This window comes from Haliaeetus leucocephalus, unplaced genomic scaffold, assembly GCF_000737465.1.
Source record: "Haliaeetus leucocephalus isolate CR32 unplaced genomic scaffold, Haliaeetus_leucocephalus-4.0 Scaffold752, whole genome shotgun sequence".
Classification (NCBI taxonomy): Eukaryota; Metazoa; Chordata; class Aves; order Accipitriformes; family Accipitridae; genus Haliaeetus; species Haliaeetus leucocephalus.
In genome coordinates this window covers 4,363,900-4,384,065 of record NW_010973188.1, presented here as the reverse complement: position 1 = coordinate 4,384,065, position 20,166 = coordinate 4,363,900, and the positions used below count along the sequence as shown (strand labels likewise).

At 36.3% G+C, this 20,166-nt stretch overlaps 1 protein-coding gene across 1 annotated transcript in view; it reads left to right on the top strand.

The window, feature by feature from the left end:
- The window catches only part of CRIM1 (cysteine rich transmembrane BMP regulator 1 (chordin-like)), a gene marked incomplete at its 5' end in the record, with an annotated part of 202,358 nt that overhangs the window by 143,929 nt on the left and 38,263 nt on the right, over positions 1 to 20,166 (top strand). The window contains one exon of the mRNA XM_010581266.1: positions 10,896 to 11,024. Within this exon, the coding sequence (XP_010579568.1) occupies positions 10,896 to 11,024 (129 nt within the window). The remainder of the gene's footprint in view (positions 1 to 10,895; positions 11,025 to 20,166) is intronic.

Genomic DNA, 20,166 nt, shown 5'->3' with positions numbered 1-20,166 from the left:
TGTTTTTTCTTTCTTTGTTTTCTACACTGTCTTCATTAAGAGCCAAGGCTTAGGTAATCATACTGGCCCTCTGTGCTTTCCCCACAGTTTTAGAGCCAATGGCTTCTTGCAGCACAAGGAAGTCTCAAAGAGAACCCATTTCTACAGATTGAATGAAAACAGACAGCTAGGTAGAGGGGAGAAAGTGATTTTTCAAGTGCCATAAGAGACTGCAAAATTTTGGTATGTGCTCACGCTTGCTTTAGACTTAGAGGTTCTTCATAGGAGCTGGTCTGTGTACCTGTCCCATTGGAGGTAACCAGATCCATTGGCAATCATGCTGCTGTTAGTACTGCTGCTCTCTGTTGGGCTAACAATTGTTTATTTTCCAAATAAAATTGGTGTGGTTTAAGTAGCAATTCCATTTTTAATGAATTTTACAAAAAAAAAAAAAAGTGAATGGAGCTTAAAATACTGGAGCTTAAAATAGCTATTTAGTGTCAATATATAATAGCATATGAATAACAGCAAACAAGCTACAGTGATAGAAATAACCATGTTTCCCTCAGGCCATCTGCATCTGTGGACAGCCATCTGCAAATTGGAGTAATAGTTGTGTTCACAGCATGTAAATATTGGGTAGGTTAGTATGAGAATACCTGATTTTTTTTATTTTTTTTTTAGAGAGACAGAGATTTTTTTTTTTTTTTTTTAAACAAGATAATAAATACAAGTGCTCAGCACTGGCACTGATGCAGAAATGTCCCTTAGGAGAGTCTGTGGTCACTTCTGTTCCCTTGCATCTCCCAGAGGCTCAGGCTATTCACAGTGAAAGCTGCAACCCAGTCTGCTCATATGCAGTAATTGATTATCTCACAGTACATCCTTCTGCGTGAGAGCCCTCAGGTACAGGTGGCAGGGTGCCAGCATAAGCTGTGAATAAGAAATTAAGTGTTAAACAAAATCCCTTCAGAGGATTTTCATGAATAAGGCCCACATTACTTTGCTGTCATTATGGCTGACACTTTATCTTCACAAAAAGAAATTAACATTTTCATCAATAAAGGGCTCCAAACTCTAGCTGAGATGTAATTCAGTTCAGTTCCTTTAGCGTGTCCAGCACTTCATTAAGTAAAAACAGGCAGCAGAGTCCAGTGAAAAGAAATTTGATTCATTCAGGATGAAGTCAGTGGTAGTGAGCGGGGTTCACCGGCGCAGGATTTGGGCCCAGAGATCTCCTTAGAGCGTGAAGTATAAGTTATTGTTCAGCAGCAGTGCTGTAGCTCTCAACCAGCCTTTTCATCAAAGTCAATTAAGGGATGCAAGTGCCGTGCTGTAGAGAATTGGGCTTACGTTTGCCTGATCATGATTTAGTATAGCAGTTTTAGACAAGGCAACTGAGCCTGCTGAACCACACCACCAAGGGTATAATGAAACCTACTGCCAGTGAAAGTCTCTCTGAGTTTAAGAAAGTCAGGAAGACTATACTAGTATAAAATATTTTCCTAGTTTTCAGTGATTCATTGTTAAGTTCAGTGGAAGACTACTGGAAGGATAAATAACCAAAGAATCCTAATGAGTATGTACATCAATGCAGCTAAGGATGTCTCACTTCTAAAGAACCTCATGGATTCTCTAATTAATTCTTTTCAGTGCCTTTAGCATTCATAGATTTGCCCCAGATGCACACTAATTTAGTGCATTTGCTGTATCTTCACCTAGTAACGATAACCGAATAGCCTTCTGAATCTATTTGGATGTTTCTTGATAGGCTTAATTGATTCTGCTTTAATAAAGGTGGTTATTTCTTAGTGTCACTCCACGTAAAATTGTCAAAAAAAAAGTCTTATTGGCATTAAAATATATTTGAAGAGTGTACATGCCTGTTAAACTGAAAACTGGAAGAACTGACTGTGACAGACAAAAGTTTTTAATTTCGCATCTTGGGAGTGGAAAGTTTGTGTATTTTGGTTGTGTCACTGCAAAAAAGAAACACTTCCCCTCATGCAGCTTTGGTTCATAGGAGGCTTCTTCAGTTTGGAACAATAAAAATACTCTTTGATTTATAATAGTTACTTTTGAGGAAAAATACCTATTTAAGTAGTTTCAGGTTGACACTATGAATAAAATTTGAAACAAAAGCCTGCCAAACTGAACTATGTGTTTGGAAGTATTAGTGAATATATTTTCAGAGTTGTTTATGGCATTGGAAAATTATATCATCTTAAGTCCTCGCAGACATTGTATAAATAGTTACATGACGCTGAATTGTTGAACCTGATAGTTAACATGGATTTCTAAATGCTGGGAAAAAAATTCCAGCAAGGCATTAGGTATTTCAAACCCAGGAAGGAAATCTTGCCCAGGATTCAGGACTGATATTTTTCATGTAATGAACTGGAGGGGTGGGGAAGGCTGGAATGCAAACTATGAGGATGGAAAACATTTAGTCACTCTTGGAATGATATGAATGTTTTTACAGGAAGCTTAAGTAAACACACATGCTGCTGCTTAGTAGGCTGCAGTTAACTTTTTTGGACAGCAGACAAAATTCAAACAAGTATGCAGACTCGAATGAAAGGCTGTTGAGCAGCACACCCTTCAGGACCAGTTTTAGCCAGTTATCACGTAAAGCATTAGGTAAAAAGTGAGACTACTGCTCGCTTTTTTTTTTTTCTTAATTTTTATAGTAAATGCTTGAATGCCCTGATGCTGTATTTGTTTAAGTCAGTTGATGCTGGTTTCATAGGGATAGAACAGCTTAATCCTTTTAAAGGTAGTCTGTGTTATGAAATACTACAGAAGAGGGAGCTATTTCGCCTTCCCCAAACACAGGCATGTCCTTTATTATTGATGTTAGAGGTCTTTCTCCATGTGTAGAACATGATTTTGACTCATTTTTCCTTCCTCCCCCAGAAGAGATTTTCATGTCGTGCTCCCGATGAGATGTTGGGCTTTCTAGAATCCTCTTCTGTTGAGCTTATTATTTCTACATGGCTAATGCTTTCTCCAAATATCCCAAGACCAATTGCTGCAGAATCTAAATGCACTGCTATTTTATATGATTTGTTGTCTCTGGGGTTAAAAATCATTGTAAATTAAATGTGCAAACTTCAGAGAGTTATTTTTTGAGTTTGTGGCTGAGCACAATAAGACCTTTATACAAAGTTTTTTATTGTTGTTCCTCCTTAAAAAAACAAACAAACAAAAAAAAACCCCACTACCCATAGGTACTTTTGTTTGTTGTGATCAATACTGCTGGTCTAAAGGTAGGAAGAACATACATAGTTGGTGCTCACAAGTGGATATAAAGCTTCCCTGTGCTATAGACTGAAAATGTGTTTCCATGTTCCAGCCTTTTTAATAATATGCACAAGGAATTAATCTACTTTATCTGATCGTCTTTAGTTAAACTATGGACTGGTTCACATTAACAAGATGGGAATATGAAAGAGGCTGGGGAGTTGTAGCACTGAGCGGTAAAGCATACAATCCCACTTCTCATTCTACAGTTATGACTACACAGTCTTCACATTTAAGTTTAGTATTATTTTTAGGCCTGGTGGCTTCATTGTGTTGTATAACAGTTAGTTTGGTGTGTTTGAAAAGTTCATGTGTTACTGTTGGTATGAACTTGTATGTTGAAATTATCTTGATTGTAATTTAGCCTTTTGAAAGTACAAATGCTTTTTTGCATGCCTTTTTTTGCAATTTTTTTTTTCAAATGTTTTTCTTATACATGGGAAGAAATCACTGGCAACTTTATCTTCCAGTTGCATGAGCAATATTCCCCAAAATTCCTCAAAATAAATTGATCAGAATATACTGTATTTGTGTTATATAATAACTATGAAAACAAACATCTGAAACTGCTTTTAAGCATGCCATTAATAGTGCCACAAATACTGAATAAATATAAAATACAAATAGTGTTTTGGTGGGTTCCAGGGACATACTTCTTTTTAATGTCTATTAGTGTAAAAATTGTTCACTTGGCAATGAATTTTTACAGCCTGTGCTGCTAAATTCCTTGTAAAGCATAGGTACTTGTGCAGTACTTTGCAGTCTTAACAATGGAATTGATGAAATCCATGGTGGTTTGGGTATTCAAAGAAGGACCTCAAAAGATAATTTTCAACCTTTATGTAGTGATATATCTATAGAGCTTAAAATTGTGTAGTTTTGATGAAGAAATGAGTTTCTATGATGCAGATTGAAACATCTTTGTTAGTGTCAAGTTGGCTGGAAATGCTGGTTTTATATGAATACAGATGAATTTATATATAAAAAATCCAGCAAGGCAAGGAAAACATGCATGCATGCATACATACATACATAAAACACAGCTTTGGGGTCCAAAATGTCCTCTGTTTACCAGTTTCTGTTGAATATATATATATATACATGAACTGCTATCAACCCACACTGTGTTGTCATTTGTTATTATGGCATTTACAAATGATACTGTGATATGTTTGGGACACTTTATACCAGACGTTGGTGGGACTCACTGGCTTTCAAGCATATGCACGTAGAATAATAGTAGAGTTGCACTGGGAGCACCGATGAAGAGGAGAAGTCAGAATCAAAGTAACTGAACCCAGGTTTTCGATGCATGCTTTTGCCATACTTTTATGGCAAGGAAAAATATAGTGATTTTATTACAACAGGGATAGCTTTTTTTCCCTTTTCTATTGACAGGGCAACATTTACAAGTGGAATTAAAAACTGGAATGATTGAGTAGTGTAAAATACCTGTCCCCTTAGATTTCTAATACTTTTGGGCTAAGATACATGATGGTCCAGATTTCTAACAGTCAATTAGAAGCAGCAATAGAAGTTCTCTATTTACATTTAAATTCATTTGTGTTTAACAATGTAATATTTAACAAGGTGCAGAATTAAAAACTTAAAATGCAATAGTTACTTCCCTATTTAAAACCAATTTTGTAAAAGCCTGGAGTAGGTATTTCCCTCGCATGGTATTACTGAAAGTGTGAAACAAAACCTGTTTTGAGTTAAAATACTGCATTCCAAATGAAACAAAGAGCTTGTTTTAAGTGTTTTTCATGTAGTAATAACAATAATAAAAATACCTTGCCAAGTGGTGAAGCATGGTAATGTATCAACTTAAAGGAGAACAAAAAATGAGACTGATGAAAGGTGGTTGTGGTTGTCACTAAATAATGCTTCAGAGAGAATTAATGTTTTAACTGCCTGGAAGAAATTTTGCTTTTTGAATAAAAAGCTACTCTTGAAGTCATTAAGTAGATTTCAGAGAGATGTTGTTAGGCAAATGTGTACTTTTATTGTGGAAGGAAGGTCATCAGTACTTGGCAAAGGCATACAGAAATCATCAGAAATTGAAATGTTTATCTTTTAGATTTCAGTTTCCTGATTAGGATCCATCAAGGATATTGCTGTTTTCACAGGAAATGTCCTGAGTTTATGTGACAGTGAAATGCATGGAGTTGTGCAAGTTGGAAAGGACCACCGGAGATAAGCAGGTCCAGTGACAGCAGGATCTCAGGGCTTGTCCCGATAAAGTTTTGAGTATTTTGAAGGATGGAGATCCCACAAACTCTCAAGGACTCTTGGCATAGTTTGACCCCCCCACGTGGTTTAAAAGAAAGAACAGAAGAACTTTCATCGAGTTGTAATTTCTCATGTTTATGCTTGTGTTCATTGCTTCTCATCCTAGCCTGGAGCACCTCCAAGATGAGCCAGGCCTTGTCGTCCTTGTTCCCTCCCATTAGGTAGTGGTGGACAGCAGCAGGATGCCCCTTTCACCCTCCTTCTCCAGGCTGAACAAGCCCTGGCCTCTCAGCCTTCCTCGTATGCCACCTGCTCCATCCCCTGACCAGCATGGTGGCCCTGTGCTGTACTCAGTCAGGTGTGTCAGCGTCTCTTCTACGGAGGAGCCCAAAGCTGGACACTACTCCAGTTGTGGGCTCCCAAGTGCTAAATGGAGGAGAAGCATCCCTTCCCTACACTTGTAGGCTCTGGTCCTGCTACTACGGGTCCCTCTTGTCCTTCACACAAACCAAAACTGAACGCTTGGTGCTCCCATAATGCATGCAGCTTTGCAGTAGTACAGTTAAGGGGAATCCCTGTTTGTTTTCTGAAATAAATTCAATGGCCTGAGTTCAGATTTTGAACAACTAAGGAAGTGATAGGAAGATGAGTATAACTTTTCATTCTGGTACCAGCCTTAGGGAGGATTTTTTTTTAGTTCTCTTTAAAATTAACCAAAGAATTATGTAAATGAAATCTCCAAAGTTAGAAGGAAAAACAAAATCTTCAGTGAACAGTTCATTTTTAACGTTCAGATAAACAGTAGAAGTCAATAAGATTGCAATAAATTGTCTCTGATTTTTTGTTTGTTTGTTTTGATTTGTTTTGTTTTCCAGGGCTTCAGCAATCAATGCTGAATTTTAGCTTTCTTTCTCTTCTTTTTGATAACTTTAATTGATCAAACTGTGTGTATAATAAAATTCTAATCCTAAGAAGCTTTTTCCCCGGTCTCACTGAAACATGGATGCATCAGTACCTCTCCATTTCTGAATACTTCTATCTTAAGACCTCAATACTCATCCAAGTATAACAAGATCTGTATACAGGGCATGGTACTAGACCAGATCGACCATCCTGTGTTCTTTGGGGGGGGGCGGGGTATAGATACAGTATTTTTTAACTGAAGAAAATGTCTGCTCTTTGTAATGCAAGCTGTGTCATATCACTCATAGGAGAAGTGAGAGCTCTCAAAAATCAGAAAATAGAACAGAGGAGCCTGGGGATTGGTTTTGTTCATATTAGAAAAGTATCCTGGGTAGAAAAATACCATTGAAAATATGGTCTTATTACACCTTCACAACTTCTTTTTCTTTTTGTTGTTGTTATTGTTGTGAAATCCAGTTTTGTGTTGGTATTGCTAATGTAGGCTCGGTAAGGACAAAGCCAGCTCCAGGTATTACTTGGATGTCTCTGTCTGTCTGTCTGTCTTTCCCCACAAATGCACAGTTTGATTTCAAGCTGGGATGAACAAGATTCAGGGTTTTGATCACATACAGTAGTATTTTTCAGTGGACCAGTCAGACTGACAGGCCACCAGTGACTGAAATATCCACTGTAGATTTCAAACTTTTTGAAATTGCTTTAAGCAAGTGGCAGTGTAAAAAATTAATTCCAAAATTTTTATCAGCATCACAGCAGGCAAATTAATAATCCTCTGCACTAAAATTCAGCATAGAAAGTATCAGGCTCAGAGAGAGTATATGGAATCATGATGTTCTAATAGAAATCTGCATTTAACCTTATATATAAGCATTTGACATCAGCAAAATCTGTGCTTTATTAAAAAATGCATTGTTTTCATCCAGACTCTCTTCAATCCCCTTCTTTTTACTTTCTTCTTCTCTCTTTCTACGGTATAGTTTTATTTTTGGTAAAGCACACAGACAGAAACAGCACCCGTTTTTCCCACCCACTGTCTGTGCGTTTGTGCACTGGATCTTTCTTCTGCAGTTTCTACCAAGAGCAGCAGTGAAAAGCCTAGCTCAGATCATGCGGTGGTACATGCTTTTTCACGCTTAGCTACTGCTTGCCTGTTCAAATAGCCAGAAGCCTGGCAGAGCAGAGCTGGCTTTATTTGTTGAGTCTTGTCTAGCGAAGTGAAAAGGGCTGAATTCCCTGCCCCCCCCGGCTGCATTTTTGCACATGTGGGGGTAGGGAATGAAATTATTTCTTTTGTTCTCTACTTGCAGCTCATTGAGAAGCAGACATGCATATAAAATTACTGTATCTCAGGGCTTACCTTCAGGGACAGGAGGGAGAAAAAAACAGATTTGTAAGCTTGTCTGGAAACACTGAGGATGCTGAGAGTAGACACAAAAGTGGGAGGTAACAAACTAATAAAACACAATGACTAGAGGAGTAATAAAAACCTTTCAAACTAATATAATGACAGTTTAATTTTGTCCCTTGTAAGAAATACCACATTACTGGATGTATCAAGGGGGCAAAAAATTGTGTCAGTGTGTCCAAGACACAAGAGCATCAAAACAGAGAAGTGTAGATTTGAAAATTCACCACGAAAAATATATAACAAATATCCATGGGTTTTTTTCTAGATATTAAATTATACCTGCAATTAAAAAGAAGTTATCTTGAGGCGTGAACTTCAGTGGTGGGGGGTGAAACACAGTCCTGTTTTTCTCTAGGTTTAGTTTACACCCAAGTGGATCAATGAACACTAACCTGCATCTCAGCTTTCAGTAAGTTTTTGTGGGTTAACTACATATTTTACCTAACTGTTCTGCAGTCAGATGGTAAAGCTACAGTTTCCTTCAGTTCTCCTGTTACTATTACTGTGTGTGAACTTTACTTTGGGTAGCATTAATGATTCATGATTTGTAGTGGTTTTAACTACCAGTGAGCGTAAGCGTTGCTGTGGCTTTTTTATCACTTGACAAAATGACAGGGTAGGGTTTGGGCTGGCTGACCAGTAACCTGAATGTAGCTTCAGGGTAACTCTTGTATTTTGGTCTTTTGCATGTTTAGGGTATTTTGGTTAGAGAATGGAGTGAGGTAGGAAAAGAGGTTTTCAGAATAGGCATCAGATGCTACAAATCAGTTTGTTTGCAAAACTAGTTTATATGCTCTGAGTCCTAAACAGATGCGATTAATTAATGGAGTTTCTGGAATATATGATGTTATTGGTATATATCAATATGTTCTGGATTCCTAAACTAATGGTTTGTTGAAATTGCAAATGTTAAATATTATACATGAATGTGATTTAGTCAGTTTACTGAATGAACTTGGAAACAAATATGAAGAGTTCACTGAGATTAAAAGAAGTCTAGTTTGGGAATCCATGGATTCAAAAATACGTTGCTCTTTATGGCTACTCCTCCATACTATCTGTGCAAACTCAGCTTTGAAATGAAGAATTCACAGAAATTTATAGAATTCCTCGTTTGACCTCCAACCTAGTAATCTGTATTAAACTTTTAGAAAAATATCTGGAAAAGTTTTCATTTAAATTAGAAGAGATTTGAGGGGTCTACAGAGACACGGATGCCATTATACAAATTTCCAGCTTGTGTTTGAACAAAGCTGTTGGTGCTGGTTTATATACATATAAAGTGTATAGCTACTTTTCCTACAAAAATTACACAAGCAACAATATTTGAATGTTAATTTGAAACTTCCAGCAAAGGGAGGAATCTGAACTGTGACCTCTGGGATAAGTTTGAAGTCATCTAACTTCACTGTAGTGTCTTTCATGCAGTTTTTCCCTCCAAACTCTGTACTTAGCTGACCTAATTTTAAAAGGATTACAAATGTTCATCTGCTGTATAAACGGTTGTGAAGGGAAGAGTGGGGCTGGGGAGAAGCTATGAAAGCTGAAAATTGTGAAAGACAATGCAGAGAAGCTCATTCTCATAATACGATAATTTTCACTTGACTGGAAGGCATGGGTGCAAAAGCTGCCTGCTGGCCATGGAGCCAACAGGCACAGGAATTTGTATTTTGGTTAACAGTGTATACTTCTAACAACTTAATCAATGTTGAGTAGTATTTTACCCTCAGTCTGAGAGTAAAGACTAGCTGCCTTTAAGTAAGGATGGCAAAATCTGCCTTTCAATGTATTTGGCTTGAGGATGAGAGATGGCAAGATGTGGCCACCTCCAGTCTACGAAAATGTGCATACTCTATAAAACATATTATGGTTTATTGCCCTGATGATTAGTATAATGTTTCTCCATATTTTCACAATTTATCAATACATGTATTGAATTTTTTTAAAGTCTTCATTTCTTGAGATAGAGGAACAGGATAAACTCAAACAATTGAAACAGTGGAACAAAAGCTCACAGTTATTTAAAAGTCATGCAACTTGTGTTTCCTGAATGCTTAGTATAATGTTAATAATGCTCGTGATTATAAATTCGTTAGTTCTTAAGTGCTTGAGTTCTATGAAAAACACAAGACACACTATATGAATCTCACAGAACAAAAAGTCATTCAGGAAAAGATAGGTGTTTCATTCCTTCTGTATCCTGTTTTATGATGGTAGTGTTGAGGTTCCTTGTTATTTTCATAAGTCTTTGGATATTATTGTATTCTAACAATTTTGTATACTAAAACACATTAATATTTCTGGCTACCATACATATTAAAACAAATTTCTTACTCCAACATACTTAAATGGTGTCCAAAAGTAAGTATTATACTGTTCATAAATACCTAATAATTGGCAATAATATCCTCAACTTCAAAAAGCGTAATCTGGTACTGCAAAGTATACTGTAAGAAGTGATTTTTTCAATAAATAGATTTGTTAAATGGTTTCCAGAGATCTTTCACACACAGTGTATCTTACATTCCCTTTTAGTATTCAGAGTCTCTTATGCTTTAAATTTCAGTAGAAGTGATCTTATTCACACAGAGAAAGATTTGATCTACTGAGTGATATGGTTTGATTTGCAGCTTGGTAGTATCAGTCAGCTGAGATTTGGAGAAAGCTGTGTTTAGTTTCTAAAGTAAAAAATCTCCACAAAGTTTTGATGAAAAACTTTTGGAGAAAAGTGGGCAAAATAAATATTTTTACATTCAGTTTTAAACTGCATATGCAGGAAAGCTGATTTCATAGTGAACAAAAAAAATGCAGTATTTTTTTCCTGTTTCAATATTTCAAAAATTTTATCCAGCTTTATACTGTTTGTGATGAGTGTACATCACTTCAAAACAAAGTCTCTTTCTTGAATTGTTTCAGAAGTACCGAGAATATTCATTAATCAGAAGCAAAATTAATTAAAAATTATTCTCTTTACTGTTGCATTGTGTATGTCTTTTTGTGAACGTAATTAAAATACTCAAGTAATCTCAAATTTATTTTTTCTTACCTTCAGAACCAACATACATCACAATAGGTCCGCCCACCTGTGAGATTTTGGTGAACTGCACTTTGACTGAAAAAGACTGTATCTATAGCTTCAAACTGGACCAAAATGGTTGCCGCATTTGTCAGTGTAAAACTAGTGAGTATGCAAAAATACAGTAGCTTCTACCTTTTATATCAAGCTGTATATGAAAATGCTAGTATGCTGTTTTTTCCATTCATAAAGTTGATTATATGTTGTATTAGTCTACTTGTGCTTTATAATTGTTCATCTTTAATTGGTTCCTGATTTCTGACATTGCTTGTTTGCTTGCTTAAAATGTGTTTGGAGGAAAACATAAGATGTCTGACTTCAAGTAAAGATTAACAGCTAAGTAGAAAAGGTTATAATTTGGGAATTAATGCTCATTCAGACTTTGAGAAGTTTGATAAGACTTCGACATTTTATTTTCCTCTGTGTATGTTAAGAGTTTAAGAGCATCTAGGTTTGTGCACTTCAAAAACTCCTATTGCTAAACAGCCTATTTTCAACTTAGCTTTTTTTCCTCAAAACTTAGGTTTTGAGGATAAATGTTTGAAAATTATGTGCCTGGGGGAGTGTTTGTGTATATACAAACATATCTCTATATAATTTTATTTCTATAACATATTCTTATATTTATATTTTATATATATATAATACTTTAGTTAGGATTTATGGAGGCTTTAACATCTATTTCTTCCCCAAGGAAAATCATTGTGCCTTGTGAGAACTTGGTGTGTATCAGTGAAGCAGCAAAAATGTATTTTCTGTATGTGCTTCCTTAAGAATTTGATGTTTACAGATGAAATACTAAGCAAAGTCAGGGTGGTTGTTGGAATTGCCCAACAAAGGACACCTGTGGAGTACTAGTCTCAGCTGCAGGATGCATCACTCTGGCTGCCAGCCCAGCCCTAGGAGTGAGTTTTAAATCTCTTTATGTAGTTCTGCAGCTTCCTTGTAGCCTCTAAGGTTTTCACAACTAAGCTATTACTCTGTTCCTCTTCTTTTGATTTCGGCCCACCCGTTCTCAGCCACGTTCTAAGCCAATATGACTATTTTAGGGGTCCCCAGTAGAAATGGTCAAAATAAAACTTAATTGATATAAACTAAAGAGTTTTAGGACTGGATTGGTGTTTTGCTTAAGGAACAAGATAAGTGTTTGTCCTGGCTTCTTTAACTTCTTTTTTGGGGAAATGTGCATTTTTTTTATTTCAATAACATAAAGGACAGGACATCTTAGTAATAAGTAAATACATGGCAAGCAATAATGTCATTATGGTAATACAGAAATACCACCTTTGATTACAAGTTGTATTCGTGGCAAGGGCAACTTTCCATAGATTGCATCCAAGCTATCGCATACATGCCTTACTTAGTTCTTCCTAAGGACAAAATTAGAAATGTTAAGTTCTGCTTTTAACATTGTAATTTGATTTTCCTTCTTTTTTTTTATTGGTGTTAAATTGGTTGGGGAGTTTTGACACAAACAAGAAGATGGACATACCCGGCAAATTTCATCATCTATGCCTGTGCGTGCAGTCCTTCCCTCCACTTTGGTGCACAGGAGACCCATCGCTCCAAAGGATCATTTCTTTTGTCCTAGATTACCAGATTGCACATGTACACATACCACATCCCAGGAAGTCTGTGTTCTTGCTTGAAGTGTTTCTGATTAAACAGTGCTTAAGAACCTATTCAAGGGAATTTTTCTCTTGCCAGATTTGCTTGAAATTATTTTGATTTTGCAGTAGCAAACTGCCTGGAGCAAACTTAATAGTATCATTTGTCTGTCATCTTTTTTTCAGTTAAATAACTTGAATGGTAGATTGCTTAAAAATCTCCTCAGTCATTCGGAGAGGGGAAACCTTTATTTTCTAAAAAAGTGAAGAAAAATAACAGCTTGGAAGTCTTCATCACTTGGTGGTTATCAGTCAAAATGACAGAAATAGAATTTTCTGTCAGGTAATGTCTCTCGCTTGCAAGGCTCTGGACAAATGAGTGTGAGCACTGAGAATAAAGGAGTTTTAGGTCAAATATGTTGAAAAAGTCTTGCGCTAGTTCTCTGCATTTTGAGATCCTATGTACTTTCATGTCCAAACCAGTTTAGTTGCATTTTGGGTCTCTAAGAATGTGAGGATGTGTATTATCTTTAGCTCATGTAGACTCGTATGGACTTTTGGGAACATCGCTGTCTCTATACTGCACCCACTTGTTTCTTGCTGGTCAACTGAGTCAGATTTAAAGTGCCTGAGTAAAGGAGGCCCACATGCCCCCCATTACATTTGGAGTCATCATATCCTAATTCTACCAATCTCTTTCCAATAGTTTCCTTTTTCGCTAATTTATTTAGATAGCTCTGCTGAAGATTTGTGATACTTCAATCGATTTCAGCCAAAATAAAAGCAGAATGACAAAGTGGAAGAACGTAGAGTAAAGCTGTAAATTGTTCCTCATTATTACCTTCGTTTACATTCCTGTAGCCAGAAATCAGTACAACAGGTTTATTTGAAATCATTATCTAAGTACAATATCATGAAACTTGTTTGGTGCTTTATTGTAATTTAGTTTCAAGTTTATCCTACTTGAGTCAAGCCAACTACAGAAAGAGAAAGAAGAAAGAAGCAAATTGTAATATTTCTAGAATATGATTTTAATAGAATTAGTTTACTTTGTCCTTTATCCTTCTTCCTGTTTTTGCAGTGAATGCAAAAACATGCTGTAACACCACTTGGTGAAAACATAACATGCTTTAAAGTAAAATAAAATTTTTTAAAAAAGCAGAATCAGACCACAGCTGTAAGAGAAGGGAGGCAAAAAGTACCACTGAGCAAAGAGTGAGCACAGATAGGTATGGGGGAAAAGTTCCAGTGAGTAGTGATGGAACCACAAATGATGAGGGAGAAAGAATGACCATATTGACTGGGAGCATATAGAAGCCAAAGAAGCACTACATCAGGATAAAAAGAAAAAAGTAAAATCCAGGGTATAGGAAAAACTGCTGCGAACTACCAAGAATAAAACTAAAACAGCAGGAAAAATATGAAATGCACTACCAAAAAAAAAAAAAAAAATGATAAAAGAACAAAAAACAAACAGAAAAAAAGTAAATAAGCAAAAAATTATTACTTGTAGGGTGCAGCAATTGCTATTTTGTTTGGCGTGTCTAGGCCTTTGCTTTCATAGGGAGAACTGGAGTGGATTAAAGTCTTTAGGAGGAGGAGTACATTAGGGGAATGAAACAAGACCAGTGATCGGCTATTTGTGAGGCAGGACTCCTGTTGCTCCAAAGAAGACTTAACAGGCACATTGAATAATACCTGCTGATTGCAGTAACATAGGATTTAAAATCTGATAGTTGCTGCTGGACACTAAATCATTCTTCAGTGAGTGCCTGCAGTGAGGGCCAGTGTTTTATCTGGCCTTGTCTGTTCCCTGTATTATATTCATGAAAAAAAAAAGCCTTTAAAATCTCTCCTGCAACTTAGACTATTGCATTTTAGCCCAAATGAATTAAATGTGAAGTACTGTTGAGGGTATAACTGCAAGCATGTATGGCTTTAATATTTTTTAACCTTTCAAATTTTACTAAAATTGAATAAAATTAGAGCATTGCTGTCAATTTTAAAAATCGTTTGCTTCATTTAGAAGGCTTACCTTTGCAGTTGCAAGATGCAACTGTCATGCAATTTCACTAATTCCAGACTGCTTATGGAGAGACACAGTTGTAGAAGGCTGAGATGAGTTGTTTTCCCTGCACATCATAGTGCATCATCATCTACTTCGTGTTGCGGTCTCTTCTGTCTGTCAAAGCAAACCGTGAAATCACTATTCAAATATTAGAAAGCTTAGTATATTATGTGTTTGCATAGTTCTCTGGAAGTAAAACCACCTCTTTCCCCCAAACACATTCTATATAGATACAGAAATATTTCTGTATGAAATACAGAGTGTTGGTACCTTTTCCTTAAATGAGAAGAAAATGTATTCTGCCATGGAGTTAAAAAGGAGGTACTATCATTCATTCTATACTAGCAGACATCTGCAGCATGGACTACAATATTCTGGTGAGTCACACCATCTCCCTTTATAGCTGATGAAGTGGAGTGGAATTCCGATGTGGAATTTGGATTTGGCAGTGCAGGACTTAGTTTAGTTGCGTAGATGTTCAAAGGCAGGATTGCAAGGTTTGAGAAAAGTTAGGTAGGTGCATCTATGGGCTGTCTATAAATAGGAGCAGTTAAGGCTCTGAAAAGGTATACGAAGTGATGATGGGAAAAAGCTTTCAGAAAAACTTTGCAGGGACTACAATGGGAGAACACATCTCAACTCCTTTTCTGTGTGTTAATCATTCAGTAGTTAGAGTTTGGGATGAGTTATCATAACCTTTCACTCTTCCTAGCTAAAATTTGATTATTTCATTCCTTTATTCCTGTAAATAATCCATACTCAGGATGTGTTCTGAACAATTCAAAACTCCGTCAGTGTTAATTTTGTCCATTTAAATAAACATATTTTATTTTTATATCAAACTAAAGTGGGACAAATAATCACACACACTAATCACGCAAAACGTACGCTTCAGACAATGCAAAATTCCTGGAAATAGTAAAGTAAAATATAAATTAGGTAACACTTTTCTATTTTAGTAACAATTATCTCCCATTGTTACCTTGATTTAGCAACAAATTCCACAGAACAAAAATTACAAAAACAAAGACAGTCCAGGTAATTTCCCTTAGTGCAAGGAGTGTGCATCTTGGATTTTTGAATAATTTCATAGACCTGGCAGAAAAAGGATATTGTACTATCATTCTGCAGTGATGTGAAAGTTAGTGAAATACAGCCATGGAAAATTGGGGGTGAAGCATGTTTCTTAAAAATTTAAGGCTTAGATCAGAAAAAAGTACATATTCTAAGTAGAATAGAAATATTAACTCTAAGTACACATGTGGAACATAGTGGAAGTGCTCCCTGAAGAGGGTGGAATTATGATGAACTGCTCCTGCCAAATAAAATACTCTCTCTCTTCTCACTAGCATAAAAGTCTTTGGCAGGGATCTCTGAATATAACACCAGTATACTGGGTTTAGTAATGCTTACAAAATATCTAATGCAATAGAAGCAGATAAGAACTTCACTTGACTTGTGGAAAAAAAAAAAAAACAAAACCAACAAAACAGTGTGCTGCTAGAAGGTTTGCGGAAGCTGGATCATTTTCCAATAGTTGCACCTTTGAGATATCACTGCTACAAATCCATTTTCATGAAGTCATGTGTTGTATGTGAATCCTAGAATTGTTTAGAGCAAGTATCCAAGCGGGTAATTTGCCTCAACGGACTCATGAGAATATTTTTTTAAACAGGGTTTTCTAGGATCACAGTGCCCAGTCCCTTCATTTTTATCCAGCTATTGTGAATCGTGAGTTAATTCTAACAAAAGGAGGGAGGGTTAGTGTGGATCTGTGGAGGCAATATATTCAGAGAATTCCAGTTACTGATAAGTAACCTAGTTTTCTCCTTCATAAATTTGCCTCCCCAGATCCCCACCCCTGAAGATTAACCAGCAGTAGCAATCCACACCAAGAGGACGGCTGAGGAGTGCTTAATTATAAAGGTACTGTGAAACAGTTCTCCTGATACGATCTAGCCTCAGCGTCAAGAAAATAATGATGGTAAAGGTATGTAGCTAGCTTTGTGTAGCCACGCTACAAATTTTCAAAAAATGGACACCAGCCTAAGCCAAGTTGAAATACTGACATAATTCTTATCGAGTATCTATTAATATTCTCTGGCAGGTTTTTTTTTTATCTGTGAATTAGAAGATTGAAAACTAAAAGTATTTCAACAAGCTATGCATCTCTAGAATGCATTTTCAAAGGTTTTTAGACTAAGATGACTTTCAGTCTTTACAGTACAATTATCAGTGTGTCCATATGTAAAATAATAAATTGGGGAAAAATAAATATCCCAGTTTAATAACTTAAAAGTTATTATATGCCATATATATGCTAGAAGAAGGAAACTGAGAAGTCTTTTTCTAAATAAGAGTTAGCTGGAATTACAATCAGGCTATTAGAAGTTCAAACAGAAGACCTTTTTTAGACCTGAACATGCATTTCATGGAATTGAATTTTGTTTACTTTTCAGTTTTTTGAGCAATATTTTATAACACTCTAAATATTCATAGGTTCATGTGAGGTGGGGATGTGAGCACTCTGAAATCAGGAATAAATCATGCATCTGATGGTTTGAATTTAGGGCAAAGAACTGTGATTCCTTTTGAGATACATTGCCTCTTGAGATACCATACCTGAGGAGAGATTGCATTGTATCTGAAATATCTGACTGCTGAGTGAATCCTCACGAATGCAAAGATTGCTAACGTTGCATATCCTGGGACAGAATGTTGTTGTCTTGTTTGCAGGGTGAGCCCTGAACTATAGTAGGTCACGTCGCTATATCAACTGCTCTTACATGCTGATTTTTGTACATATCTTTCTTTCCTTTAGCAGCCAGTGACTCGGTCTTACAGTGATCCAACAACCTTTTAAAACAAGAGCTGATGTTAGTGTTGAGAATAAGATACTTAGTAGAAAAGAGTTTTAAAACACCACTTTAGTTTGTGTGCAGTGTGCTGTGTAGGGCCTCACCATATCTTGGTAGTCATCTATTTTTAAGAGTTTCTTCTTCAGAGAGTGTTGTCTCATCCCCCATATCCCAGACAGATTTGCCTTAAACAGTATCATGATCTTCTGAAACTCTGATATTTGTTTTATTATAGTCTGTATGTATGAAACTGTGAGTGCGTGAAGAAAGGGGGAGAAAGAAATCACTATATTTAAAAGGAATTTATGGGCAATGGTGACCGTGCTTAAAAACCTTGGTGCTCATATTCATTTGTTCATTAATAATTCACAAATGTTTTTTGGAAGACTAATTCATCTTCAACTGTTCTTTCCCTTTCTAGTTTTCTTTCCAACAGCATCTTATTACATTGATCCAAATGAATCCAATAATTTGAAATTCCCATATCCAGGTCAGGATATAATGTGTTAAATTGTTGCAAACCACAGAACTAAGGGTTTGCTAGACGTACAGTGTTTAGAGGGGTTAAAGTCTGCAAGCAATAGCTTTTGCCAGTGTAAGTGAGGTCTAGTGAGGACTCTGACTTGAAACGTGGACCTGGTGGTAACTGACTTTCCTGCTGCTTTTGTAGTCATGGTTGTGCATGGAAAAGAAAACTGCATGGTCTTGTGTGGGTTGGATTCACTGCTATAAGTGTTCGTTGCATGTTTGTCTTTGAGTGAGTATTTGTTCCTAGCAGGAGGCTATTTTAATAATGTCATTGGTTGAGGACAAACAACCTTTCCGTGATTATTGTCCTAGCTATCTGATGTACTTAATTCAGTTGAAATTCTTCCAGGATTTTATGTGGTATTTCAGCTAATGTCTGTCCTCACATTAAAAAGCTAAGTATTTGTGCTAAAAATTAGCCTGAGACATTCAGGAACACATTCATCTTTTTCTGAAGTCATATCACATCAGTATCATTCTGAGATCAACCAATATCCTGCGCCTGAACTCTCAGCTTGTAGCGCAAATTCTTGTTTATTCCCTATGGGTGGCACAACCTTGTACATTTTCAGTATTACGTTTCACCCCACTATTATTATTTTATCACCCTAAGCCCTCCTATAACCTTGTGTAGAAGGATTGTTTTCTGTATTGACATTACCTCATACACATTTCATGTTTTATAAGAAAAATTAATGAACATCTTTCTACTACTCACGTGGAAGAACTCTACTCTCCAGCCAGTTATTTCCTTGAGCAGCACAATGAGTGATGTCTTCTCTTTAATTGGTTTCCTATTCATCATTTTGTTTCTGTTTTATTCTTCTACCGGCAATCTAACCATTAGTTTAGTTCCCTAAGTGATGTCATTGTAACTAATCAGCTAGAGAAATAAAGATGGCTTATACTATGTGATCAGAAGCTTGATCCCATTCTGTTAGAGTTGCTTTCAAATTCTCTGAAAGGTAGTTTTCCTTCTGCATTAGCTTTTAAAATGTTTCCTATCCTCTCCTTTCAGACTGTCTGATTACCCCAGTACACTTTTGAAGCAGTTATTAGCCCAGTTAGGGCTGGATCTCTTTTCTGCAAATACGTTCCATGGTTTGGGATTCAGGTTCCTGATGAAATTTATCTAAGCAGAGGTGGAAAAAGCCCCCAAACAAGTAACCTCCTAACATTTTGCCATAATAAATTTTCTCAGTTCATTGCAGTTGACTTTCATGAACTAATTCTCTTTATTCTTTAGTATTTGTCACTTGATATGCAAAATTGTAGCAGAAAATCTGTTTTTACTTATCCTTTCATAATGAACTTGTGACTATTTTATTGATGCTGAATTTAAAGCTATAGCTAAGGCTATAGAAATATTGTCAGGATGACAATTGTACACACTGAATTTGATTCACATTTGAATCTTTAGGCTTACAATATTTTTCTCTTTTTTTTTTTCTTTCTTTCTCTGAGGGCTACACTATCCTTTGTAAAATTGATGGTTCACTCTGTTTCTGAAAAAAATACATGGTTTTAAACACTGTACTAGGGTTTTGAACAGGCCTGTGCAGCAGACATAACCTTTGCGTGTGTACCAGATGGTACTTCAGTTTGAGACTGCCAGTACTTGTCATGTTTTTAATACAGTTTCAGTAGGAGAAATTTATGATTAGATGTGAAGTCAGAAAGCGGACCAGAATTCACTTTCTGATTTTCATAACACTAAATTTCTTCATAGAGAATTTTTTTCAAAAACTATTTGAAATCTATTTCCACAGCTTGTAATGTCATACTATCAGAAATTTAAGTACAATAACGTGTTAATTTTAGTAACAACCATCTTCTCAGAAGGCATCATTTTTTGCATCTTGTTGGAAGGACTGTCAGCAGAGGTCTGTGGAGATTATTCTGATTTCCTTGTATAGCACTGACATAACACTAGTAAGTAGAGATGTGAAGAGTGGTCTGTATTGACTTCAGCAAACTTTCCCTGTACATTTGACATAGCCAGAATTTTGATGATAGTATGTATGCTCTTCAGTGTCTGTTCCTGAGAGGCAGTGGTGTTTAGTCAGTCATCCATCCCAAGGCTCTGAAGAGCTTTTCTTTCTTAGAATCACAGAATCATAGAATCATTTAGGTTGGAAAAGACCTTCAAGATCATCGAGTCCAACCATCGTCCATGCCCACTAAAC